This window comes from Aythya ferina (assembly GCF_964211825.1).
Source record: "Aythya ferina genome assembly, chromosome: 8".
NCBI classification, from domain to species: domain Eukaryota; kingdom Metazoa; phylum Chordata; class Aves; order Anseriformes; family Anatidae; genus Aythya; species Aythya ferina.
This window is the reverse complement of record NC_140304.1, coordinates 10,447,874-10,467,680: the sequence shown is the minus strand read 5'-3', so window position 1 is coordinate 10,467,680 and position 19,807 is coordinate 10,447,874. Positions and strand designations below refer to the sequence as shown.

General features: G+C 41.1%; 2 protein-coding genes across 5 annotated transcripts in view; one reads left to right on the top strand and one right to left on the bottom strand.

Annotated features, from left to right (window-relative positions):
• Positions 1 to 19,807, bottom strand: part of NOTCH2 (notch receptor 2) — a 259,660-nt gene that overhangs the window by 218,481 nt on the left and 21,372 nt on the right. The gene's annotated exons all lie outside the window — the stretch shown is intronic.
• Positions 1 to 19,807, top strand: part of MTA1 (metastasis associated 1) — an 80,819-nt gene that overhangs the window by 48,523 nt on the left and 12,489 nt on the right. For 2 of the 4 annotated variants that reach the window (XM_084527105.1, XM_084527103.1), the window contains exons 11-17: positions 595 to 653; positions 6,782 to 6,897; positions 7,713 to 7,864; positions 9,527 to 9,716; positions 10,108 to 10,197; positions 12,020 to 12,172; positions 13,383 to 13,418. In XM_084527105.1, the coding sequence (XP_084383231.1) occupies positions 595 to 653; positions 6,782 to 6,897; positions 7,713 to 7,864; positions 9,527 to 9,716; positions 10,108 to 10,197; positions 12,020 to 12,172; positions 13,383 to 13,418 (796 nt within the window). Of the gene's footprint in view, positions 1 to 594; positions 654 to 6,781; positions 6,898 to 7,712; positions 7,865 to 9,526; positions 9,717 to 10,107; positions 10,198 to 12,019; positions 12,173 to 13,382; positions 13,419 to 19,732; positions 19,745 to 19,807 lie in introns of all 4 variants that reach the window. The other 2 variants (XM_084527102.1, XM_084527104.1) reach the window with 2 other exon arrangements.

Sequence of the window (19,807 nt, the reverse complement as noted above, 5' to 3'; positions counted from 1 at the left end):
CCATTTTTAGTTAAGTTTGTAGGCTTCTTAAGTTTTAAAGAAAATCTCCAGTGTGAGTCAGTTTTCAATCAGTTAAAAAAAAAAAAAAAAAAAAAAAAGAAAAGAAAAAAAAAACTATTAGCAGAAAAAAGTCTTCCTTCGAACCCTTTAAATTGTTTCAGCTATTGGGGAAAAATGATGAAGGTGTTTTGTTGTCCTTGTTATTATCCAGTTGTTGCATATTATCAAAGAGGACAAGCACAGGCTGATACGTTGGATCTTTCTCTGCAGGGGAAGATAAAGGGTTATGGGGCAAACAGTGTATGAATTTGTATTGGAATGAATGGGAATAAAAAAAAAAAAGTCTAAATAGTAGTTTTGTAATCTTGTTAACTTTTTCAAAGTGCTGTGTATGTAGTCATTTGCTACCCACAATTGTTTTCAGAGTATTTTTTCCTGTCGGAAAAGGATAGCTGCTCAGTGAAATAAAAAAAAAAAAACTTACTTGTTTGTTAACGAGTGCTAAAGTTTTCACAGGTGACTTACTTTACTCCCAGGTAAAATAGCCCTTATTTTCTTTTTATTCTAACTTTTTTTCTGTTTTTCTTTTTAAAGAAACGATTGAAAGCAGCAGAAGCAGAAAGCAAGCTAAAACAAGTGTATATACCCAACTAGTAAGTATCTTTCTGTATTGTTTTGTGTTTTATTTCATTAGAGGGTCTGGTGTAGCAGTTTCCATGGCCTGCCAGTATTATATATTAGCTTTAATTATATAATGAGAGACATAGTTGAACAAACAATGTCAGAGAATTACTAAATTAGGTTACCAATATAATGAGCCTTCTGCTGATGCTTAAATAGGCTTGAATTCCTTTTTATTTTAGCTGAGTTAATGCTAAGCACCCAGATGCTAATAAACAAGTTGGAGTCCTGTGGAAGACAACACGATTGCTGTTGTATTTCAAAGCTGCCTGGAACAAAGCAGCACTCCTCCCAGTATGCCTGTGCTGCTGCTTATGAGTGTACGAAAGACAAAGCTGCTCCCACAAGCTGACCTGCTGCTTCTGGAGCACAGGGTATTTCCTCCACGGGTAGCTGAGGGCGTTCCTGGTTAGGATGCTGCTGTGCTGTCACGTTGCTCGTTTCCTTCATACTGTATAATGTTGCCACCCTGAAGCAGTCATTACTTATCGTCTGATTTTTATTTTTATACAGAAAGTGAGTGGGAACTTGGTAGCAGGTCACTACAGTCATGCATAAAAGGATAGCTAATTAACTCTTTAATAGTAATTCATCTGGTTTTCTTAATTATTGTCATCAGTGGAGCATGAATGCATAGTTGTTTCCTAATGTCACACACACACACATATATATTTAATTATAATTGTTACAATTGTTAGTAAACTGTGCTTCTTCACTTGTGTTCCCTCTGCTTAACCCAGTCAGTGGTTGTTACAATGTGGAACTCAAATCTCCCCAGCCTTTCCTCTTTTCATCTTTCATTTCCAGACATGTTCCCATGTTCCTAATAACTCCTTTACTCTTATTTATTTTCAAATAATTAGGAAGGTTTACTATGTATTCCTGTTAATTAAGGCAAAATGAAGTCTTAACGTGTTTAGCTTGCAAGATGGTCTCTTACTTCTTTTGAAAATACAGGATCCTTGGTTTCTTTTTTGCCTCTCTTTTAACTGAAATGTGTCAATATATCTCAGGTGAATTTACCAAAAATTAGATGTAAGATCCAGTGTGAAGCCAAATAGATTTCTAGTCATGCGATTTTTCAACAGTATTGCCTTTTATGGAGGGTGTTACTGTGCAGGGGGACTCTGGACACCAAATTAAACATGAATTCAAAATGTGATAAGCCTGTAAAGCAAAAGCTAGCGTAATTTAGACTGCAAATGCAAAAGGATATTGCAGATGACAAAGCCTGGTAGTCTTCCTGCTGCTCTTGGATTATAATGTGTGTAGGTAGGGCTTTGTATTTGAAAGGTTACAGTGCTCACTTGATAATGACTGTCTGGAGTGGTATCTTATCCCTCCACCCTGTATCTCAGCAAGATAATTCTTGTTGCTATCTAGCGAATGTAATCAAATCAGCAGCTTACCTCTCTGCTTCAGGAAAAGTCTCTCTCTACCTGTGTGCCTGCTATTTTTGTCTCCTGCATTGATTTCCAGCCACGGCTGATTTTGTGAGTGTTGTACCTTAACTCGCATGTTAATTGACAAAACAGGCGTCAAATTTATCTCTTTCTTCAATATCCTTTTGTACATATCAGAAGTAGCAGTTGTGTACCTGACAATCCCACATGAATGCTTCTGCTGCTTTTTTTTCCTATTAAAACCTGTAAATGTGCAACAGTTACGCATTTCTAACATTTGGGATTATTCCTACATGAATTTCAGTCCAGAATCCAGCACACTGGGAACATATTGAATCTGTATTACCTTGTGACCTAGAAAAAGATTATATTCTTGGCTTGTAAAAGCAATACACAGTGTAAGGATCTAAATATCAATGTTATTGATTAGTCCTTATCGTGTTACTGAGCTCATTCCTGTTTTGAGGCTTGAACCATAATGATCCAGTTGTGACAAGCTACATCAAGTAATTTATTTTGGAGGTGACATGACCTGTGCAGAAGCATATCAGCTGATTGGGTGAAACATTCTAGCAATAACTGGTGTAAAACTGTTTGCAAAGAGAGACCCAGAAGGATATAATTCAAACAACCTTATTTTTTGTCCCTGGCTTGGTTCCACTGATAGGGATTTCATTTGTTTGTATGATGTTAACAGAAAAATCTAGAGCGATGGGAGGGGGAAAAAGAGTAAGAAAAACAACAGAAGCAACCTTCAAGGTTGGTTTATCATCCTACATGCATATTATACAGTGAAAGATGAGATCTATCAGTGAAACTTTATAGCTGATGTTTTTTTAGCCTGAGAGTGTACTGCAAATTTGTAAGATGAGGAACTGAATCACGGAGAGGCTAGGTACTCCGTGCAGAGTCGTGCAGGTAATTGAGGTGAGGTTCTCAGGTCCTTAGGCAACATCCTAGGTGTTGGACATAAATTGTTGTGCTTCTTCCAAGAAGAGCCCTGGTTTTGGGGCAGACGTCTGTAGTTGATGTGGCTGAACCCATTGTTTCTAAGCGTGGGTTTGTAAGGCATCCCTTGGGTTGGAAAACACCAATATGCTTCTGTGGTGAAAGGAAGGTGAATTCTGCATTCAGTTAATACTGAAAAAATGTTTTAGATGGGAATTGTGTTAAATAAATCAGTAGCAGAATCCTGAATGTATAATTCAATGCTCTTACTCTTTTCCTCCTGCCATCCACCAATGCGACTGTAGGGCTCACAGAGCTTTCTCGTTCCTCTCTGTGTTTCTTCTAGTGTGTCCCCAGACATATTTTTCAAGCCTTTTTGGAACTCATATTCTGTTTTTACTCATCTTAGGGGCTTCCTGTGCACCTGTTACTTGCTTCTATTCGATGACAGTCTGGTTGGGTAGCTGCTGCTTTTTGGGATTAGGACATCTGCAAATCGTGAAGGCTGAGACACGCAATTTTGTGCGGCTTTCCTCTCTTTTGCTTTGATCTAGATGATATCAGAAGTGGTAAGAACAGCAAGGGAAGAATGAATTGCCCAATACAGTCCCCAGTCTCTAAAATATATTGATATAAAATGTAAATTCTAACTACATCAGTCAATGCAAATTAATGCGTTCTGCTTGGAATATTTTATCCAAGAATCTCAGAGCGCTTTCACAACCCATGAATGCTGCCTCACAAACATCGTAAGTAGGGGAATGTTTTCCTCTGCCTCTTTTAAGCCAACGGGGAAATTGGTCAAAGCTTTCTATCACTACAAGGAGAGACTGCTTAACAAGCTGAAGATGATTCCTTTTTGTGTTTCTTCGTTGTCCTCTGCCTGAAGAGCAGGACTTTTCTCCTTCCCTGCTTAATGGTGCAGAGGTCTGTTGTAGCAGGGAAAACTTGTAAGTGTAATGCTGGTCTTTCTCTGTAGCTCTGCTAGTTAAAACGGTGACCTTCACCACATTGTTGGAGAAAGCTTTTAATTTTCAGAAAGCATTGCCTAGCAGTCATTAGACCCATTCTTAGAATCGTGAGAGCTGTGATGAGAGCTCACCACTCCGGTGCCTGGATAAGGAATCCAGACACTTGAATTAGATGCCTAAATGCAGACAGCATAAATGTTCCCTAAAAAGCATTAAACATTGTTCCCATTCCTTATTTCTCAGCCTTTATTTCTTACTACTTCGAGATGCAGCAGAACAATTGTGTTTTCTTGAATATCTGGAAACATTCACTGATGGTGTTAAGTTTATAGTTACTTTTAACCACTAAAATTTTATTACTGCTCTGTGGCTCAAATGGTAGTTATATAGTGAGAGGATTTCAGTGTTCTGTAAGGCTTGGGAATATCTTCTGTTGTTTTTTTTTGTCTGTTTGTTTTGTGGTGTGGCTTCAGCGTATGATGGTTGTCATCTTTCTGCATTTGCTTTATCATCGTCATCTCTGTAGTTGAGGCTGTTCTGCATAGCAGCCCAGAAACCTGTGCTTTGTAATCCCTCTTCTAGCATAACTGAGTGCCCCATCACAGCTGAAACCCATTTAAAAGGCTTCCACTCCTGATTTAAGAAATGGAAATGATAGTTTACCACACCATCAATGTTCTCAGTACCTTATTTGCATTTTTCACTTCAGCTTCATCAGTTGCCTAATGATTCATACAGTTATTCATCTAATTCTCTTGTTAATAGCTGCAGCAGGCTTTGGTGATATCAAACAAGTTTAATTAACAAATCACCAACAATCGAGGGCTTTTTGCTTCTCGTCAGATGAAAACAGCTGCCTAAATTTGATGGTCACCCACTGTGGTGCTTAACCTCAGCTTGGGGCCAGGACACTTTGTGGTGCTTATTGCAGCCTTCCGAAATCTGAAGCCTGAAGTTACTGTCACAGCTACAGCGTGCTGATCTTGGGGAGCGGCTTTCACCCACACACTGCTTTCACTTGGGTTTGAAATGCACCTTTGGTAAGGGTTCCTGGGAGGAGAGCAGCCTCCTTTCCTCACCTGAACCCAGTGCTCTGGCTGAGCATGCCAATGCTTGGTCCTGTTCTCAGCTGCTTACAACTGCACCCATCAGGGCTTCCAGCACACTGCTTGAAAAGCAAAGCCTTTTTGTGCTCTGCTGATGGATTTCTGACTCCTGTCATGCTGCTTCTCAGAGGATAAATTGATGTATGGAAGGGAAGCCACATGCCTGATGTCGAGGTGTAAAACTCAGAGTGGAGCCTTTAGTTTTCCTTGCTCCAGTCTTTTATTCTGCCCGTGGAGCAAACCTGGCTGGTAACTGCATCTGTGAGGGCTGTTTGTTTTGCAGCATCTCGGTCGTGTTTGCACGTGGCGTTTGCTAGTGACTCATGGCAGAAGTTGTGCTGCAGCAGGTTACTGTAGTGACACTCCGGAACAAAATGCTGGGTGCCGTGAGCCATAACATATTGTGGGCCACTTAAATTGGTGCGGCTCCTGTGTCTGCAGCTGACGTGTAAGAAAATGAGTTTTCAGAAACTTATTTCACAGAGCCCATTTTAAGGTATTTCTGCTTGAATATGTGGATTTCCTAGTTTATTGATTGGAAATAAAAAGAATATGCCCACTCCGTTGAGTTTTCAGGTAAGAGAGTATGGGTGAAACATAACTGGCATTAGAGTTTGGGCTTATATTCAAAAACCCACACCAGAGGCTGCCTGCTTTTTGTTGCTTCTCTAAGCTGAGCTCCTCACAGCAGCTTGGAGTCCTTGTGTCTTCATAAATTCTTTGTGTATACTACTTCAATGAAACTTCTTGTGTGTCCCACCTTCTTCCATTCCCCAGACGTCCTGTCCCCGCAGTATGGATTCGCTGTGCTTCTTGTTCCCTCCCATGTCAAGGGTTTTGTGAATGTCTCCTTTTCCCTCTCTGGCATCTTCCCCTGCAGTGCCTGTACTCTTCGTACTGTTCTTTATGCCAAGGTTTTGTTTGTCCTTCTATTCCCAGCTCCTACCATTAACTTTTGTTCCTTCCAACACCTTCAGCAGCATACAGAGATGTGCGGAGGCGATGTTTTTCTATCAGCATCTATTAATGACAGATGTTGATGGACTTCTTGTTCTGTGGCTGCTGAACTTTTGGACTTTCTGCATTTAGCAGAAGCTTAGAGGTTTCCTAGGAAAAGCTCAGGTCATGGATTAAGACTTGATGAAAGCTCGTATTCCTGATCACCTCTGTATGTTAGGTCTGGAGATGGAATTACTTTGTAGTAAGGCAATGTGAAAATGTATATGTGACTGTAGCACAGGGTTATCCTTCCCTGAATGAAACCGGTCTTTCTCTGCCTGCTTCTCATTCTCCATCCCCTGTGCTGCTTCTTGAAGATTCACATAAAACATCTTTCATGTTGAGGACAGGGAGAGATCTGTAGATAGGATCTTCTTGCCAGCTTGATCAGAACGTTCAGGACTGTAATTAAGATACCTCCCTTGCCTCAGTGGTTTGTTGTTTTAAAATGGTTTTTGTCTCTGAAATGGCATTGAACTAATGTAATATGGACATAGAAGAGTGTATTCATGAAAGACGGATTGCTGGTAAGTACAGCTCCTTGTTCTGAAAGCCACACGATGAACAAAATTTCAGTCTTCAATCTCAAATGTTTTGGGCCATGTTGTTAAGTCTCCTAGGAAATTGCATGCCTTGATTAATGTTTGTCCTCCTTTTTGCTTTGTGTTTTAAGTAACAAGCCAAACCCCAACCAGATCAATGTAAATAATGTCAAACCAGGAGTGGTAAATGGTACTGGAGTACAGGCACAGAACACGGGAGCAGGACGGGCCTGTGAAAGCTGTTATAGTAAGTGACATGCGGACATGGCACTCGTGCACAGAGAGCGAGTGCTGTATTGCAAGCAGTAAAGTAAATGCTGTGCTTGGGAGGAGGGAGCAGGGGGGAGAAGGCTTTGAGATGGCGGGGGGACACTTTGATATAGCAGCGTTCCAGCAAAAGTGGGTTTGGAGTTGCTGGTTTTACATAAATATAATTGTGAAGTACTTAAGGGGGAGTTAGCTACCTACAATTACATGTGACACTTACTATTGAGCAAAGACTTTAATCACCAAGCTGTGAACTTGACAATTTTTTCATTATTTTAAAGTAGATCCCAAAATATGGGATATCAGTGTATTTGGTCTGCTGGCTGGTACTCACAGACTAATGCTTGCCCTCTTTTATGGGAAGCCTTTAGAGATGCTGGAATTCAGGACAGCACAAGAAGTCAAGTCACAGACTTACCTTTCATTCTTCCATTGTAAAATTAATGTATTGGGGAGTTCCTGGAGAGAATCTTCCATCTTTCCCTGCAGAAATTGTCTATTAGTCTAGCAAAACGAGAGCTTTCAGTTTTGTTGGCAGGGTGTTTTCCCATCCTAGTAAGCATTTTTTCTGTTAATGTTTTAAAAGGGTTTTAATGTATGTAATTGATTTCAGTGAAATAACAAGTACATTTAACAGTGGTGGTGGCAATAAAGCCATCAGCAGGTTTTTAAGGTCTGTTTGAGATTTGCACTGTCTTTGTGTGGGTTTTCTTTTATGATAGTTCTAAAGAGAATAAGCTCTGAAAAGTGATCCTGTTTAAGGATATATATAATTTCCACCTTTGTTATCTCTAGCCACACAGTCTTACCAGTGGTATTCTTGGGGTCCCCCTAACATGCAGTGTCGCCTCTGTGCATCCTGTTGGACGTACTGGAAGAAATACGGTGGCTTGAAAATGCCAACACGGTTAGATGGAGAGAGACCAGGACCAAACCGCAATAATTTGGTAGGTATCAGCAAAAAAGGCTGCTTGGTGATCTTGTCTGGAAAGTTAGGTGATGTAATTTGTAATCAATTGTTCACTGTTCTTAAATATTTAAGAAAAAGAATGCCTTCAACCTCCATTGTTGTTCTTGAGTTTGTTTTTTTATCACTTGCAAAAGCTGGCATGTTAGCTTCAGCTGTATGCAATTTGTTGCGAAATACCACCCCCACGGAAAGAAAAACCCACATTATTTGTTTAGCAAAGTAGCCATCAAATACATGGGATAACTTCAGGAACTTCATGGAAAAAAATTGGAATGCCAGCCAATGTTTCTGATATTCTCTTTCCATGATTTTTGCTGCAGGAGGAAGAGGACTAATTTTCCATAAAGGAATTCATTATTTCCTGAAAGCTGTTCCCTTTCCTAAGGCACATTCAAAATTAGATATCCCAATCAGCTAGCAGCTTTTTAGAGATCCCTTATCTTGTTATTCTTCTTCCTCCTATTTTTTTCAATTAACCCTCTTTTTTCTTTTTTTTTTTTTTTTTTTAGTCTTTGATTAAGCATTTTGTGAGCTTCATTTTTTGTATTTATTAAAAAAAAATCTCAATTTTTCTGAATTTAGAGAAAGTTTAGTCTTGAAGCATTGTATCTTGGGCTGACTGGAAAGAATGGCTGCGTCACAACAGCAGCTATGGATAGAAGGAGAGTACACAGTGTACTTTGGTTTTAGATTATTTCTTTCCCCTCTCCTAGTCTTTCCTATTGCTGCCTTCCTTTTCTGTTTCTTTTCTTTAGCCACTGTCCTTTCCAGCATTCTGTTTACCCTCTGAAGCTACTTAATTGCCGAGATAGCTGCCAGGTTTTATCAGCCCTATAGCTCGTTTGTTAGTTAAAAAGTATGCAAACAGTCTGAGAGGGGAAATCCTTGTTCTTCCCAGGCTGAAATTTCCTCTTATTTTCCGCCCATAGGCAGGTTTGAGATAACAAGATACTACTTTCATTATTTGATTGGTTTACTTTGTTGCTTTTATTAAAAAAGATACTGCTTTTGCTCTCTGTACTAGATAAATGTCTGTCTGTATTATTCTTTATTACATGTAGTGAATACTTGCCTGCTCTGTAAATTGAGTTCAGAGTAAGAATTTAACAAATTTCTGCAGCTTTGAGACAAAAAAAAAGTTCTTGCATGCTGAATGTTTGCTTTGGGAAGTGAGTTTGTGATGTAAATTGGCCATACAGCTGCTTTCTGGTGGTGTTCTCCCTCCTACAAATGATTTGTTATAAGGAGTTTGCATTATATATCCAGAGCAACTCTAAACACCCAAAGTTTGGGAGTCTTGCTATTGACTCTGTAAGTATTAAATCAGGTGATAGCATCAGGCAACTTCTCTTGGCCTGGCTTTTGAATCCTTGCTTTAAAGTTGAGGACAGTACAGAACTGACTACATAGTTGTGAAGAGAAAATGTTTACCTTTGTTTTATCCCATGAAACATTTCAGAAGAAAATTGTTGATGGATAAGACTTAGGAAATGGTAAATAGCTGTGCTGAAAATATTTTCTTCTATAATACTGTTGCTGTTCATATGTCTGTGTATCGGGAGTTGAAGGTGATTTTATATAGTTTCTGTTCTTTAAAGCCATGCTCTTCAAAATTATATTTATTTTTCTTTATTTTTAGAGTCCTCATGGTGTGCCAGTACGAAACAGTGGGAGCCCCAAGTTTGCTATGAAGACACGACAAGCTTTTTATCTCCATACAACAAAACTGACAAGAATTGCCAGACGTTTATGTCGAGATATCTTACGCCCTTGGCATGCTGCAAGACATCCCTATCTGCCTATTAACAGCGCAGCAATCAAAGCAGAATGTGAGTGGTGATGCAGCTGGCACCTACTTGCAAAGGGCAAAGGAGCCCTTTGAGATTCCTTTACGTATTTAAGTTGGAGCTGCAGCTTCCCGGTGTTCTTTTGCTCTCAGTTAGTGCTCCCACAAAACCTGGCTCTACTCGTGGAGTGTTCTAACTGATGACAGGCTAGACAAATACTGTGAAAATTCCTGAGTTATTTGTTCTAAAATATTCCTGATTGCTGGTACCTTTAGCATTCTCCTGCATTTGCGTCCTGTTGCCAAGACATGCATGCAACCTGTAAATGCTCTTTTTGATTGGAAAGCTCTTTCTGAACACTTGAGTTATTCACTTAGTTCTACTACAATATCTAAGTGTCGTTGCCCTCTAATTCTTTTTGTTTGTTTTACAGGCACAGCACGTTTACCAGAGGCATCAGAAAACCCATTGCTATTAAAGCAAGTGGTTCGAAAGCCTTTAGAAGCAGTACTCCGGTATTTAGGTATTTAAAAAAACAAACAAAAAATACCCTTGCAAAATAAACAGAAAACCATACTAGCTAATTCTGCTAGCCCTTTCTTTTTCCCTTTTATTTTGGGTTTAGATGCTGGTTCTGGATTTAAAAAAAAATAAAATTGAGACCTCCCCGTGAACTTCCCCCTTTTCCTGTCTGACAGACCCTAGTTGCTCCAGTCCACTGTGGGCTCGCTGAGCTGCAGCTGAAGCTTTTTTATATGAGGGGTGGGACATGGCACAGTTTGCTGTGGTGTCTCATGCATGTGTGGACAGGTTGCCCTCTGCTAATGGAGGCATAAATGTCATGTTTTGGGAACAATTGGTCAGTCCGTTATTGCAATGTTAGGGCAGCCTGAAGGCAGTTACTACAGCTGGGTCCTCCAGGGAGCCTTTCAGGTTTAGCACAGCTTGTGAATCAGCTGCTGGCTGTTCTTGCGTAGGAGCCAGACAATGGGGCATATGCTTCTGTTCATCTTAATTTTCATCTTGTTTTCTACTGTTTTCTTGAATACTTGAGCCTCTCTCACAGCTGATTTGTGGCGGAGTACTAAGTAGCTCTGTCTAGGACCTTAGTGTAAGTTTTTAGGTGTTGGAGGCAGCCAGATAACATGATATACCAGCTCTGACTACAAATAATTTTCCCTAGTGCTGCTGGTTGTTAGAGATACCCTGAAGCCAAGTCTGAGGGTGTAACAGCAGTCTAACAGGAGTCTAACCACGGAGAGCTAGCTTGGACCGTGGTCCTTTGAAGGCTTCCAGATTATCAAGGAAATTGATTGCCTTTTTAGTCTGATAAGAAACACTGGAGTTAATTTTATGTTTCTTTGAACATTTTTGTTGATGAAATATTGTAAGGCTGAGGGTTTATTAAATATTTACTGCTTCTCTGTTGAGTGTTGTGCTTAAGTGCTGAATACTGATGAGATACACAGACTGGGAAACCTTTGGGTATGTATGGCACGACCACATAAAGCAAATAAAGGGAGATTTTTTGCTGTTGACTAAAGTCCCGCTCTTAATAGTTGTGGAGCATGTAACAATAGATTTTGAGATTTCACCTGAGCACAAATTCAGTAGCACCATGTCAGGATCTGTGACTGTTGCACAGGGAGAGGGGAGTGAAGGAAGTGAAGGGAGGCTGATGGATTAGTGAGAATGTAGCTCTCTTTTTGGAGCTCAATATACTTTACGTCATATGTTACCCTACTGTTGGGGCTGAGAGAGCCACTCATTTGAAGCTCTCACTTGCTGTTAGTTGTAACTTTCTCGAAACCTTTTCTGTTGGACAGCCTGTGCTTGGTCTCTGCCTCAGCCAAAAGGTTGAATTCAGGCTCTGTGCTCTTTCTAGTGGTGCTCTGTATCCTCACTTGTTCAGTCGGTTAAAAACTATATTTTTATAAACCTTGCTAACCTGGTAAAGTTGTCATTTTCTCAGAGTCTAGGGGTGCTGTGTGACTGCCCAAAGATGGCTTTTAATATAGAACAGGCCAGAAATTATACCAAATTATTGGAGAACAGTGTTTTGAAAATAAATACAAGGTGCTCTTGTTATCAACTCTTATTTTAGGATAGTGATGTGGTACAGTGGATGTTAGGAAATTGATTTTAACATCTTCAGTAGAAGTGAATTCCTAAATATACTTAAAATGATCAATATAAATAGCAATCCTCAATCAAAATTACTGACTGAGGTAATTGCTGTATAAGGGGAAGTATACTTTGTCACTGTGGAAGTTTGCAGGCTGCTTTCAGGTTTGTAATTCCAGTATCTTCATTAATAAAAGTGACCCCTTGCTGTTCCACCACAGAATCTCATCCGTGTCCTCCGAAACCAGATCCTGCAAAGAGCTTATCCAGTTCTCTCAACAATCTGACTCCTGCCAAGTTTACGCCTGTCATTAATAATGGGTCCCCAACTATCCTGGGAAAAAGAAGTTACGAACAACACAATGGAATGGATGGTAAATATTCTTCTACAACATGTCTATTGTCTGTGTAGGCTTATTCTGTCCTTTCAGTATGCAAGGATATTGTTTAAAATCATAGCCTTAGATATAAATTCAGTGTTTATTATTCGTAGGGGTTTTATTTCTTTCCCTTTCGTAGAAGTTGCTTGTTGCATTTCTAATTTTGGGTGTGACGTGATGTGTGCTGCCTGGGTGGTACATGCACGTAAGGCTACCATGGTAGTGGAACTCTGCCTAGCTGGACCAACCTTGCAAGGGGGGCAGTGAGAGAGGAACTTCCCTCCTTTTTTCTTTTTTAAATGAGTAGTATGAAGAAAACATTTATAGCCATTTCCAGAGATGCTTCCTTTTCTTTGTGAGGTTCACAGCTTTTTAACCTGTAGGTATAGTAGCTGTGTGCTTCCCAGGTGGCTTTGTAATGTGTGGATCACCTGGGTTTCAGAAAAGCTGCCAGAGGCAGTGTGAGAGGCAGGCTACTGATTAGGTAAGGGAGGCAGAAGTGCCAGACCTGGCGTGCCATAAACCTGCTTCTGCCTTGCTCAGAACTAGAGTGTTCGCTTCTGTTGGCCCTGTCACTGAGAACCTCTTCAGTGAAATGTGGGCTTCGTCTCCCCGAGGATAAAAGGCATGGGGAAGGTGTTTGAAGTGGGAGGTAGACACAGGATGTTCTGGCATGGAACGCAGGGCTCTGTTCTGAAGAGCTGTTCTTGCCTGAGATTGTCAGGAAGACAAAGTGCAGTTTTTTCCTCAGATGAGGATAAAAGGGCCTATTCAAATGTCTTGACATGAGTAAGGACATGGAGGGGTATTTCTCCTTAACAGGGGAGTAGAATTATTAGCTTTCAAGGTGGCTCTGAGCGGGAGAGATCTCTACTGGCCTCCCAGGGGTGAGCAAAAGTTAAGTTACGTCCCCTTACAGGCTTTTCCTTAGAGGGAAAATGGATTCTCTCCTGCTGTGTCTTATTCCTGTAGAATTACGCTGTCATAGTGCAGGATAATTGCACTGAAGTTTTGATGCAGCTGAACAGAATCTTTCTTATTTTTCACCTTTAGTTTTAACATTATATATAGCTGATCTGAAATATAATTACAGACGTTTGATATCTTACTGTTTCTGTTTTAACATTAAGAACTTTTTAAACTGCTGTTGTTCAGGTTGCTGATGTGATATTTTTCTCTTTTCTGTTCACTTGTGCTCTGTCAGGCAACATGAAGAAGCGCCTGTTGATGCCTAGCAGGGGTAAGACCTTGAAGCTGCGCTCAGCTTATGCTAGGACAGTGACTTTTAGTTTCATCTGCTGGCTTGTCTTGCTTTGTGGCTAATGATGCTGTGTGTACATTCTGTGTTGATGTCTGTGTTCCTTGGGTAACCATTTCCACCTGTGGTTATGCTGCTCACCTTCCAGGCTTTTCACATGCAGACAAGAAGTCATACAACCGTACTGAAGCCTTGAAAAGATATATTCAGAACTGATGACCAATTTCTCAAGTTGACAAAACACTTTTCTTGCAGTTTTGTGCAACTACTGAAAGCTGTGATGGTTGGTTTGAAACTAGGTGTTATTTCACTGCTCGACTTTTAAGAAATCGAAGTTTCATACATCCTGAACTACATAAGAGTAATGTTGACCAAAAGAAAAAGACGACAGTATTTGCATCAAGTCCCAGTAAATACAGTGCCTCTGTATTTTCTAGCATGAGCGCAGTCTCACCAGTGTGAGGCTGTCTGCATGTTCTCTACTTGCAGTAGAAAACATTGCTTTTAAATTTTCACAGGGGGAGAAAAACAAGCAAACTTTTTGACTAAAGAATTGTCCTGAGAAGCTTTAGTTTGGAATAATACAGAAAATGTACATATGACGTTGCTTGTCCAAATCCAGTAAAGCAGACCAATTCTGCATAGGTAGGCTATAGAAATGTCCACGTGAGACAAACACAAAAACTTAGGTTTAGGCATTACCATTAAATAATGATGCTGCATGCCCTGATGTTAAGCTTTCTGTGTTTTGGCTGAGATAGTGGATGACTTTCCAATATATACATGCATGCATACGTAAGTGCATGCAGAGAACACAGTAAAGATAAGGACAGTGATCTTTATGCTGTCTTGCTGTCCTTGGGAACTTACACTTTGATGCTGTGCTGCTGAGGCTTTAATGTGCTCTTACGTTTTGGAAAAAAATAACAAACTCTTCTGACTTAGTCAGTTTGGCTTCCTCAGAAGCTTTGTTTGGTAACGAGGGATGTAGCTGTGGAGTAGCCCTCTGAATTTCCACGGCTCCTGGTGACGAGCTACTTATGGTCATTGCTGCTGCTCCCTGCTGAATGTCCTCATCAGCAAGGTGACTGCTGAGTCACTCAGCAGATGACACACTCCTGAAGCATGGAGATGCTGGGGCTCGAAGGAGAAAAGAAGAGCTGACCCCTTCCTTCAGGCTGTCTCTGTGTAAAGCTGTGGATTTCATGACCTCAGAATATTTACTCACTGTAAATGGAGGATGTGTGTTTTAGTAGCAGTGTTTTAAAACCTGTATCTGCAGGTATACCTATTTCATCAGATATATTTCAGTGTTGCACAGTTTGCACGAAGCAGAGCTCAGTGAGGTGCCTGTTCAGGCTGCTCAGAACGTGTGCTCCTGTGAACCGTGCACGAGGTGGTGCAGGCGCTGATGCTTGCTGCTCTCTGCTCTGTGCTCAACCAGCTGCTGACAGACTCGGAGCGTTGGTTGTTCCTGTAACTGCTAGGTAGCCAAGTATGATTCAGATCCAGAATCTGTTTACCTGCTGGAGTAGTCAGTGTTGACTAGATGTTCTTGCGAGCAGTTCAGCTGAAACTTGTTGGTTGGGATTCAGCTGTGAATGGAAAACATTTGTCATGCTGCAGTTTCTACACCTGGAGTGTTTTCTGATCCTGGGCTGCTGGAAGCTTTGCTGAGATGGAGCAGGAGGGGGATCACCCGCAAGGAAAGAAGGTTTAAAGAACCTCAAAATCTGCTGGGCAGGAGGGATCAGATGGTGAAAGTCTGGTAGAAGTGCTTGTGGCCTGGAGCCAGCTGTGTTGATGCCTCTGTGCTGGCTCCCAGTTGCCCTGCACGTGAGCTGGTAAGCTTTGCTGGCTCTGAGCACACCTACCTAATGCCTGCTGCCCGTGCTGTGCCAGAACTGAGGTCCTTGGCTCTGGTTGGAGTCGTACAGGCTTATTAGTTGGGTTGGATGGGTGAGGAGGAGGCATGGGGAGAGGGAAAGCACAGGTGGAAGTGTTGTGGAGAAAGGGTGCAAAGCAGTGGGAGTGATGAGGCCTCGGAAACAGAATTTAGGAGCCGGTGAGAGTGGTAAACAAGGATTGAAATGAACCTATCTATTCAGAAGTGACTGATTTGGGGGTTATAACAGTCCTAAAATATATGCAAAAGATGAATGAGAGTTGTTATGACCAGTCAGATTCTTCTTTATAAACATAGATGCATTTACAGAGCTCCTATAGGCAGTACAGGAAGGGTGTTTGTATTTTTTTGGTTTCTTTTTTCCCCTCTACTTTTAGTGATACATGGTGGCATACTGACTGGTTTGGGTGATTTTGTTCCAGGAACGTGCTGCAAAGAGAAGCTGGTGTTAAAACTACTGCATGGAGAGACTGAAAACAGTCTTTCTGCACAAATCTAGGTGCAGAAAGACCTTTTGTCCACCTCTGTTGAAATAGTTTTCAGAGATGTTAACCTACTTGTTGTGTGAATTACCCATTTTCTTCCCCTGTGTCTTGCTGACATGCTGTGTTGGCACCTGGAAGATATTTTATGGTTTGTGTAGGTCACTGTGTTAAAGTCTCTAAAATGTGGCAGTAGGCAGCTTGTACGGTGGGCTTCAGCTGAAATCTCTTGGCTGAAAACCGGTGATAAAAGCCTTTTGGTGCTGGGCTGTTACTTCCAGGCTTGTGGGAGAAGGTACCTGTGCTGTAAGGGCTGGTTTGTTGCTGAGCTGATGGTTTGTGATGAGTCTGTGAGGCTTTCCTTGTGGCCAGGTTTTAAAACAACGTGAAATAAGAGATGGGTTTGCAGGGAACGAGCCAAATAGCAGGTAGTGTTTTTGCTTAGTGTAAAGCATTAAGGTTCCTGTTTGTGTGTGTGGATATTGGTGGTCAGGTTTCTAAGCATTTAAACACCTGTCTTCGTTTATAATTAGGCAGTCCAATACTGCTGAAAATCAAACTGTGTGTAGGTTTTGGGGTGTTCTTCAGGCAGCGCTGCTGGAGGATCCTCATCTGAGGCCTTCCTACTCGGCAGTGAGGGATGGTGCTCGGTGGCTAGAGTTCGGCCCTCAGAAAAGCCTGGTTAATGAAGCTCCTTGAATTGTTCTTTTTTAAATTGAAACCTAAATCCTAAAATGGCTCTGTGTACCGAATTGGTGGCTGAGGTGGGGAGGTTGGAGGTGGGAGGAAGGCCTAGTCCGTGTGCGGGTACGGGCTGGTCAGCATGGGCTCTGTGAGGAGAAGTGGTGGTGGTGGAGCAAAGGAAAGGCTGGGAACGGCGAATCTTGGCAGTGAGAGGCCAAGGGTGAAAAGAAAGGAGCCTGCTGTTACCAAGCTGCAGCCTGAACTAGTACAGCTAATTATGGAAATGCTGGAAATTGCTGAACTTTTCGGAGTACTTTGGATTTTTCCTTTGAAATTCTTGTCTCTCTCTTGCTAGTGTAACTCCACCTAAATATCTTTAACTTTTCTGTTTCTGAATCATCCCTGTTTAACACGGCAGAGCTGAACTTCTTTGAACTCTGAATATGACTTGTCTGGCCATGTACAGAGAGTTTTGACTGATGCTTGATGTCCAAAAACAGGGAAATACTCATCTCTCTTCTCTCCCTCCGCTCTATTTTAAAAGAAAGGTGTAGTTCTTAAATCTGTATTTTTGTTTTCCCACTTTTAGTCATATTGGAGGCATTATTAGGCATACACTGGCCTCCCCAGCACTCTTCCAGCATTAGGCTGGCACGGGCAAACTCCTGCAGATTGCTATTTTTGGAGCGTGAAAAGGACAGGGAGTCTCATAAGCTGAAGAATACAGCGAGATGTTAAAAATGTATAAGTTTATTCCTTTTTCCATTAAAGTTTTGGAGCTTGCCTGACAATATTCACCATGAAAAATCCCCTAGGGAAGCTGAAGGGATGTTTTATGTCCTGGGCCCTGGTTACTTTTGTCCTTCCAGCTATCCAGCATGGGGTCTGTGTGATACTCTTCCATACAGATTCCTCCAGGGGGAAGGGAGGGAGCACTCTTAAATTTTTTTCTCTCTTGCACTGTGTTAGCTTTCAACTAATCAAATTAGTTTTTCAGGGTCATCACGTGCGCTCTAAAATTGGCTGAAAGAGAGAGAACGTGAATGAGTAGCCAGGACAAAGGCAAGGCTTTTCCTAGCAACGAACTTACATTGATAAAAATGGTAGTGGGTCAAGCTCCATGTAAAACACTGAAAAATTGGAGAGGGTTTATAGAAGAGCCATGAAAACGGTGAAGAGACTGGAAAACACACTGTATAATGGAAAACACTTCCATCAAAGCAGAAGTTGTAGATGTTTGTCTCTGCTGACAGGAGCAGCAGAAGTGTAATAATAGAGGGCTTTTTAGTCCAGCTGGGAATGGAATAATGAGCTGCAGTAGCCAGAAGGTACGGCAGAAAAACTTTGGCTGGAAAAAAGCTGCAATTTTTTGAGTGAGGTTAATTAACTGTTGGAATACCTTGCTCCTGCTACTGGGGATTTCTAAAGCAAAATGGAGCGTCGATCTAACTTAATGTGTTCTGGTTCATTGTCTCTCAGCTCCTTTCAGGGAAATGTGAATGGACTCCTGGAACTGGAAGCCTCGTAGCTTCATCAGGCTAGCATTAGTTTAATTATCAAGAGATGAGCATGAAAATGGAAATAATGTTCTTGATCAAAAACAGCTATTGAGGGTGGGAATACAGAAAAGTCCTCTAGCATCAGCTATGTAGGAAACTAGATTTATCTGGAAGGTCTCTTCTTGGCTGACTTGGACCTTGTAGAAACTTACCTGGATTCATAAGCTGCATTAAAATTCCGCCTTTATCAGCAGTGTCACTGGCTGCTCTTCCAAAGATGAGGCCCAAGAAAATCTGTCCATCCAGGCTGTAAACAAGTAGGAATATTGCTCCTTTAATGAATAATGCAGTACTGGGGGAAAGGTCCTGGCTTTAGCTGTTGATATCCAGATCAGTGTAATGCTGACTAGTGTCGACAGAGGAAAAAGTGCTCAGTGCTGCTTAACGCAAGGACCGTTTCTTGCCAGCAGCAGCATAGCTGGGAAGAATGACAAGTTGCTTGAAATGCTTTTTGGAGACCCTAATAACCACATGCCTATGCAATTTCCTTGCTTTAGATTATAAGCCAAAAGTGCAGATTATTTTTGAGATTTTTTTTTAGCATTTTGTATTCAGATGTTGAATGATTTTTTTCCACTTGTCTTCAGCTCAGCCATGACGCTGTGACAAGTTTCTTTTGGTGTTATGGAGAAAGATCTGGAAATGAAATCATGGGATGGGCTTCAAGCTCTATGAATCAAATCGTGAAAACCATTTTATTTAAGAGGGATGGCGTGGAAGAAGATGCAAATGTTGATTTAATGAGAGTAGAGTGTATATCCCAAGGCTTTGGTAGGGAGCAGGTGCAATTAATCTGAAAGGAGATGAATGGATAAGAATGCAAGGGCAGAATTGTGAATGACCCTAATGGTACAAAGCCTGAACTTCTAAGCATAAGTGGAATTTACATGTGATAAATATCATACATATATATACACATGATACATATATAAAGTAGAATGCTCCTAATTCTAAGTACAGTGAATAATTAAGTGGTTTCTGGTTTACAGTTTGAATGAACAAACCTTAAAGCAGTGAGGTGCATGGCTTTGTGACTTTTTTTTAACCCCTTGGTGTGTTACAGTCAGAATATACCACGCTGTTCCTTTAGGAAAGAGGGTGAACAGCAGTGATTCACTCAACCCTGAAACACAGGTCCTGGCTCTCTGTTCTGAACACACCTGTCCAAGGGCAGCTCCTGACTCCTCGTAGCTGGATGTCACTGCCCAGGCAGCATTAGAAGGGACATTTGAAGTGCTCTTAGCAGAAGGTCCAGCTTTGCATGGCCAAGCACATCAGCTGTGAGATACCATGAAGTGTGAGCTGTTAGACTGAGTGTCTGCACCACTAGTGTGAACTTTTAGACAGAGCTTTTTAGGAACCGCTGTCCAAATCCAGCGAGGTTAATGCAGGGGTTAGTGGAAGGAGGTGGGTAACAAACCACTGCTCGCTCATACAAAATTGAAGCCACTCTTTTGGGAATTTATTTGGAATTGCTGGTTGTTTTAATGTTGTCTTGGGTTTATCTGTCCAACACATACCAGTTCTGTGTTTCATTAGAACAAAACAGTCTGTGTTTCTGTATGTGTTGCATGGGACTGAGCTACTGTATTCTGAACTATGTGAACCTTTCCTTTTTTTAACCTTAGATCTTTTTTTTTCCTTTTCCTTTGCCAATCTTGGTAGGAACTTACTTAGGTAAGTAAATTGCAATTTTAACATTGTTTTTATATACAACAGAATTTTAAGCAAATGTTAGTC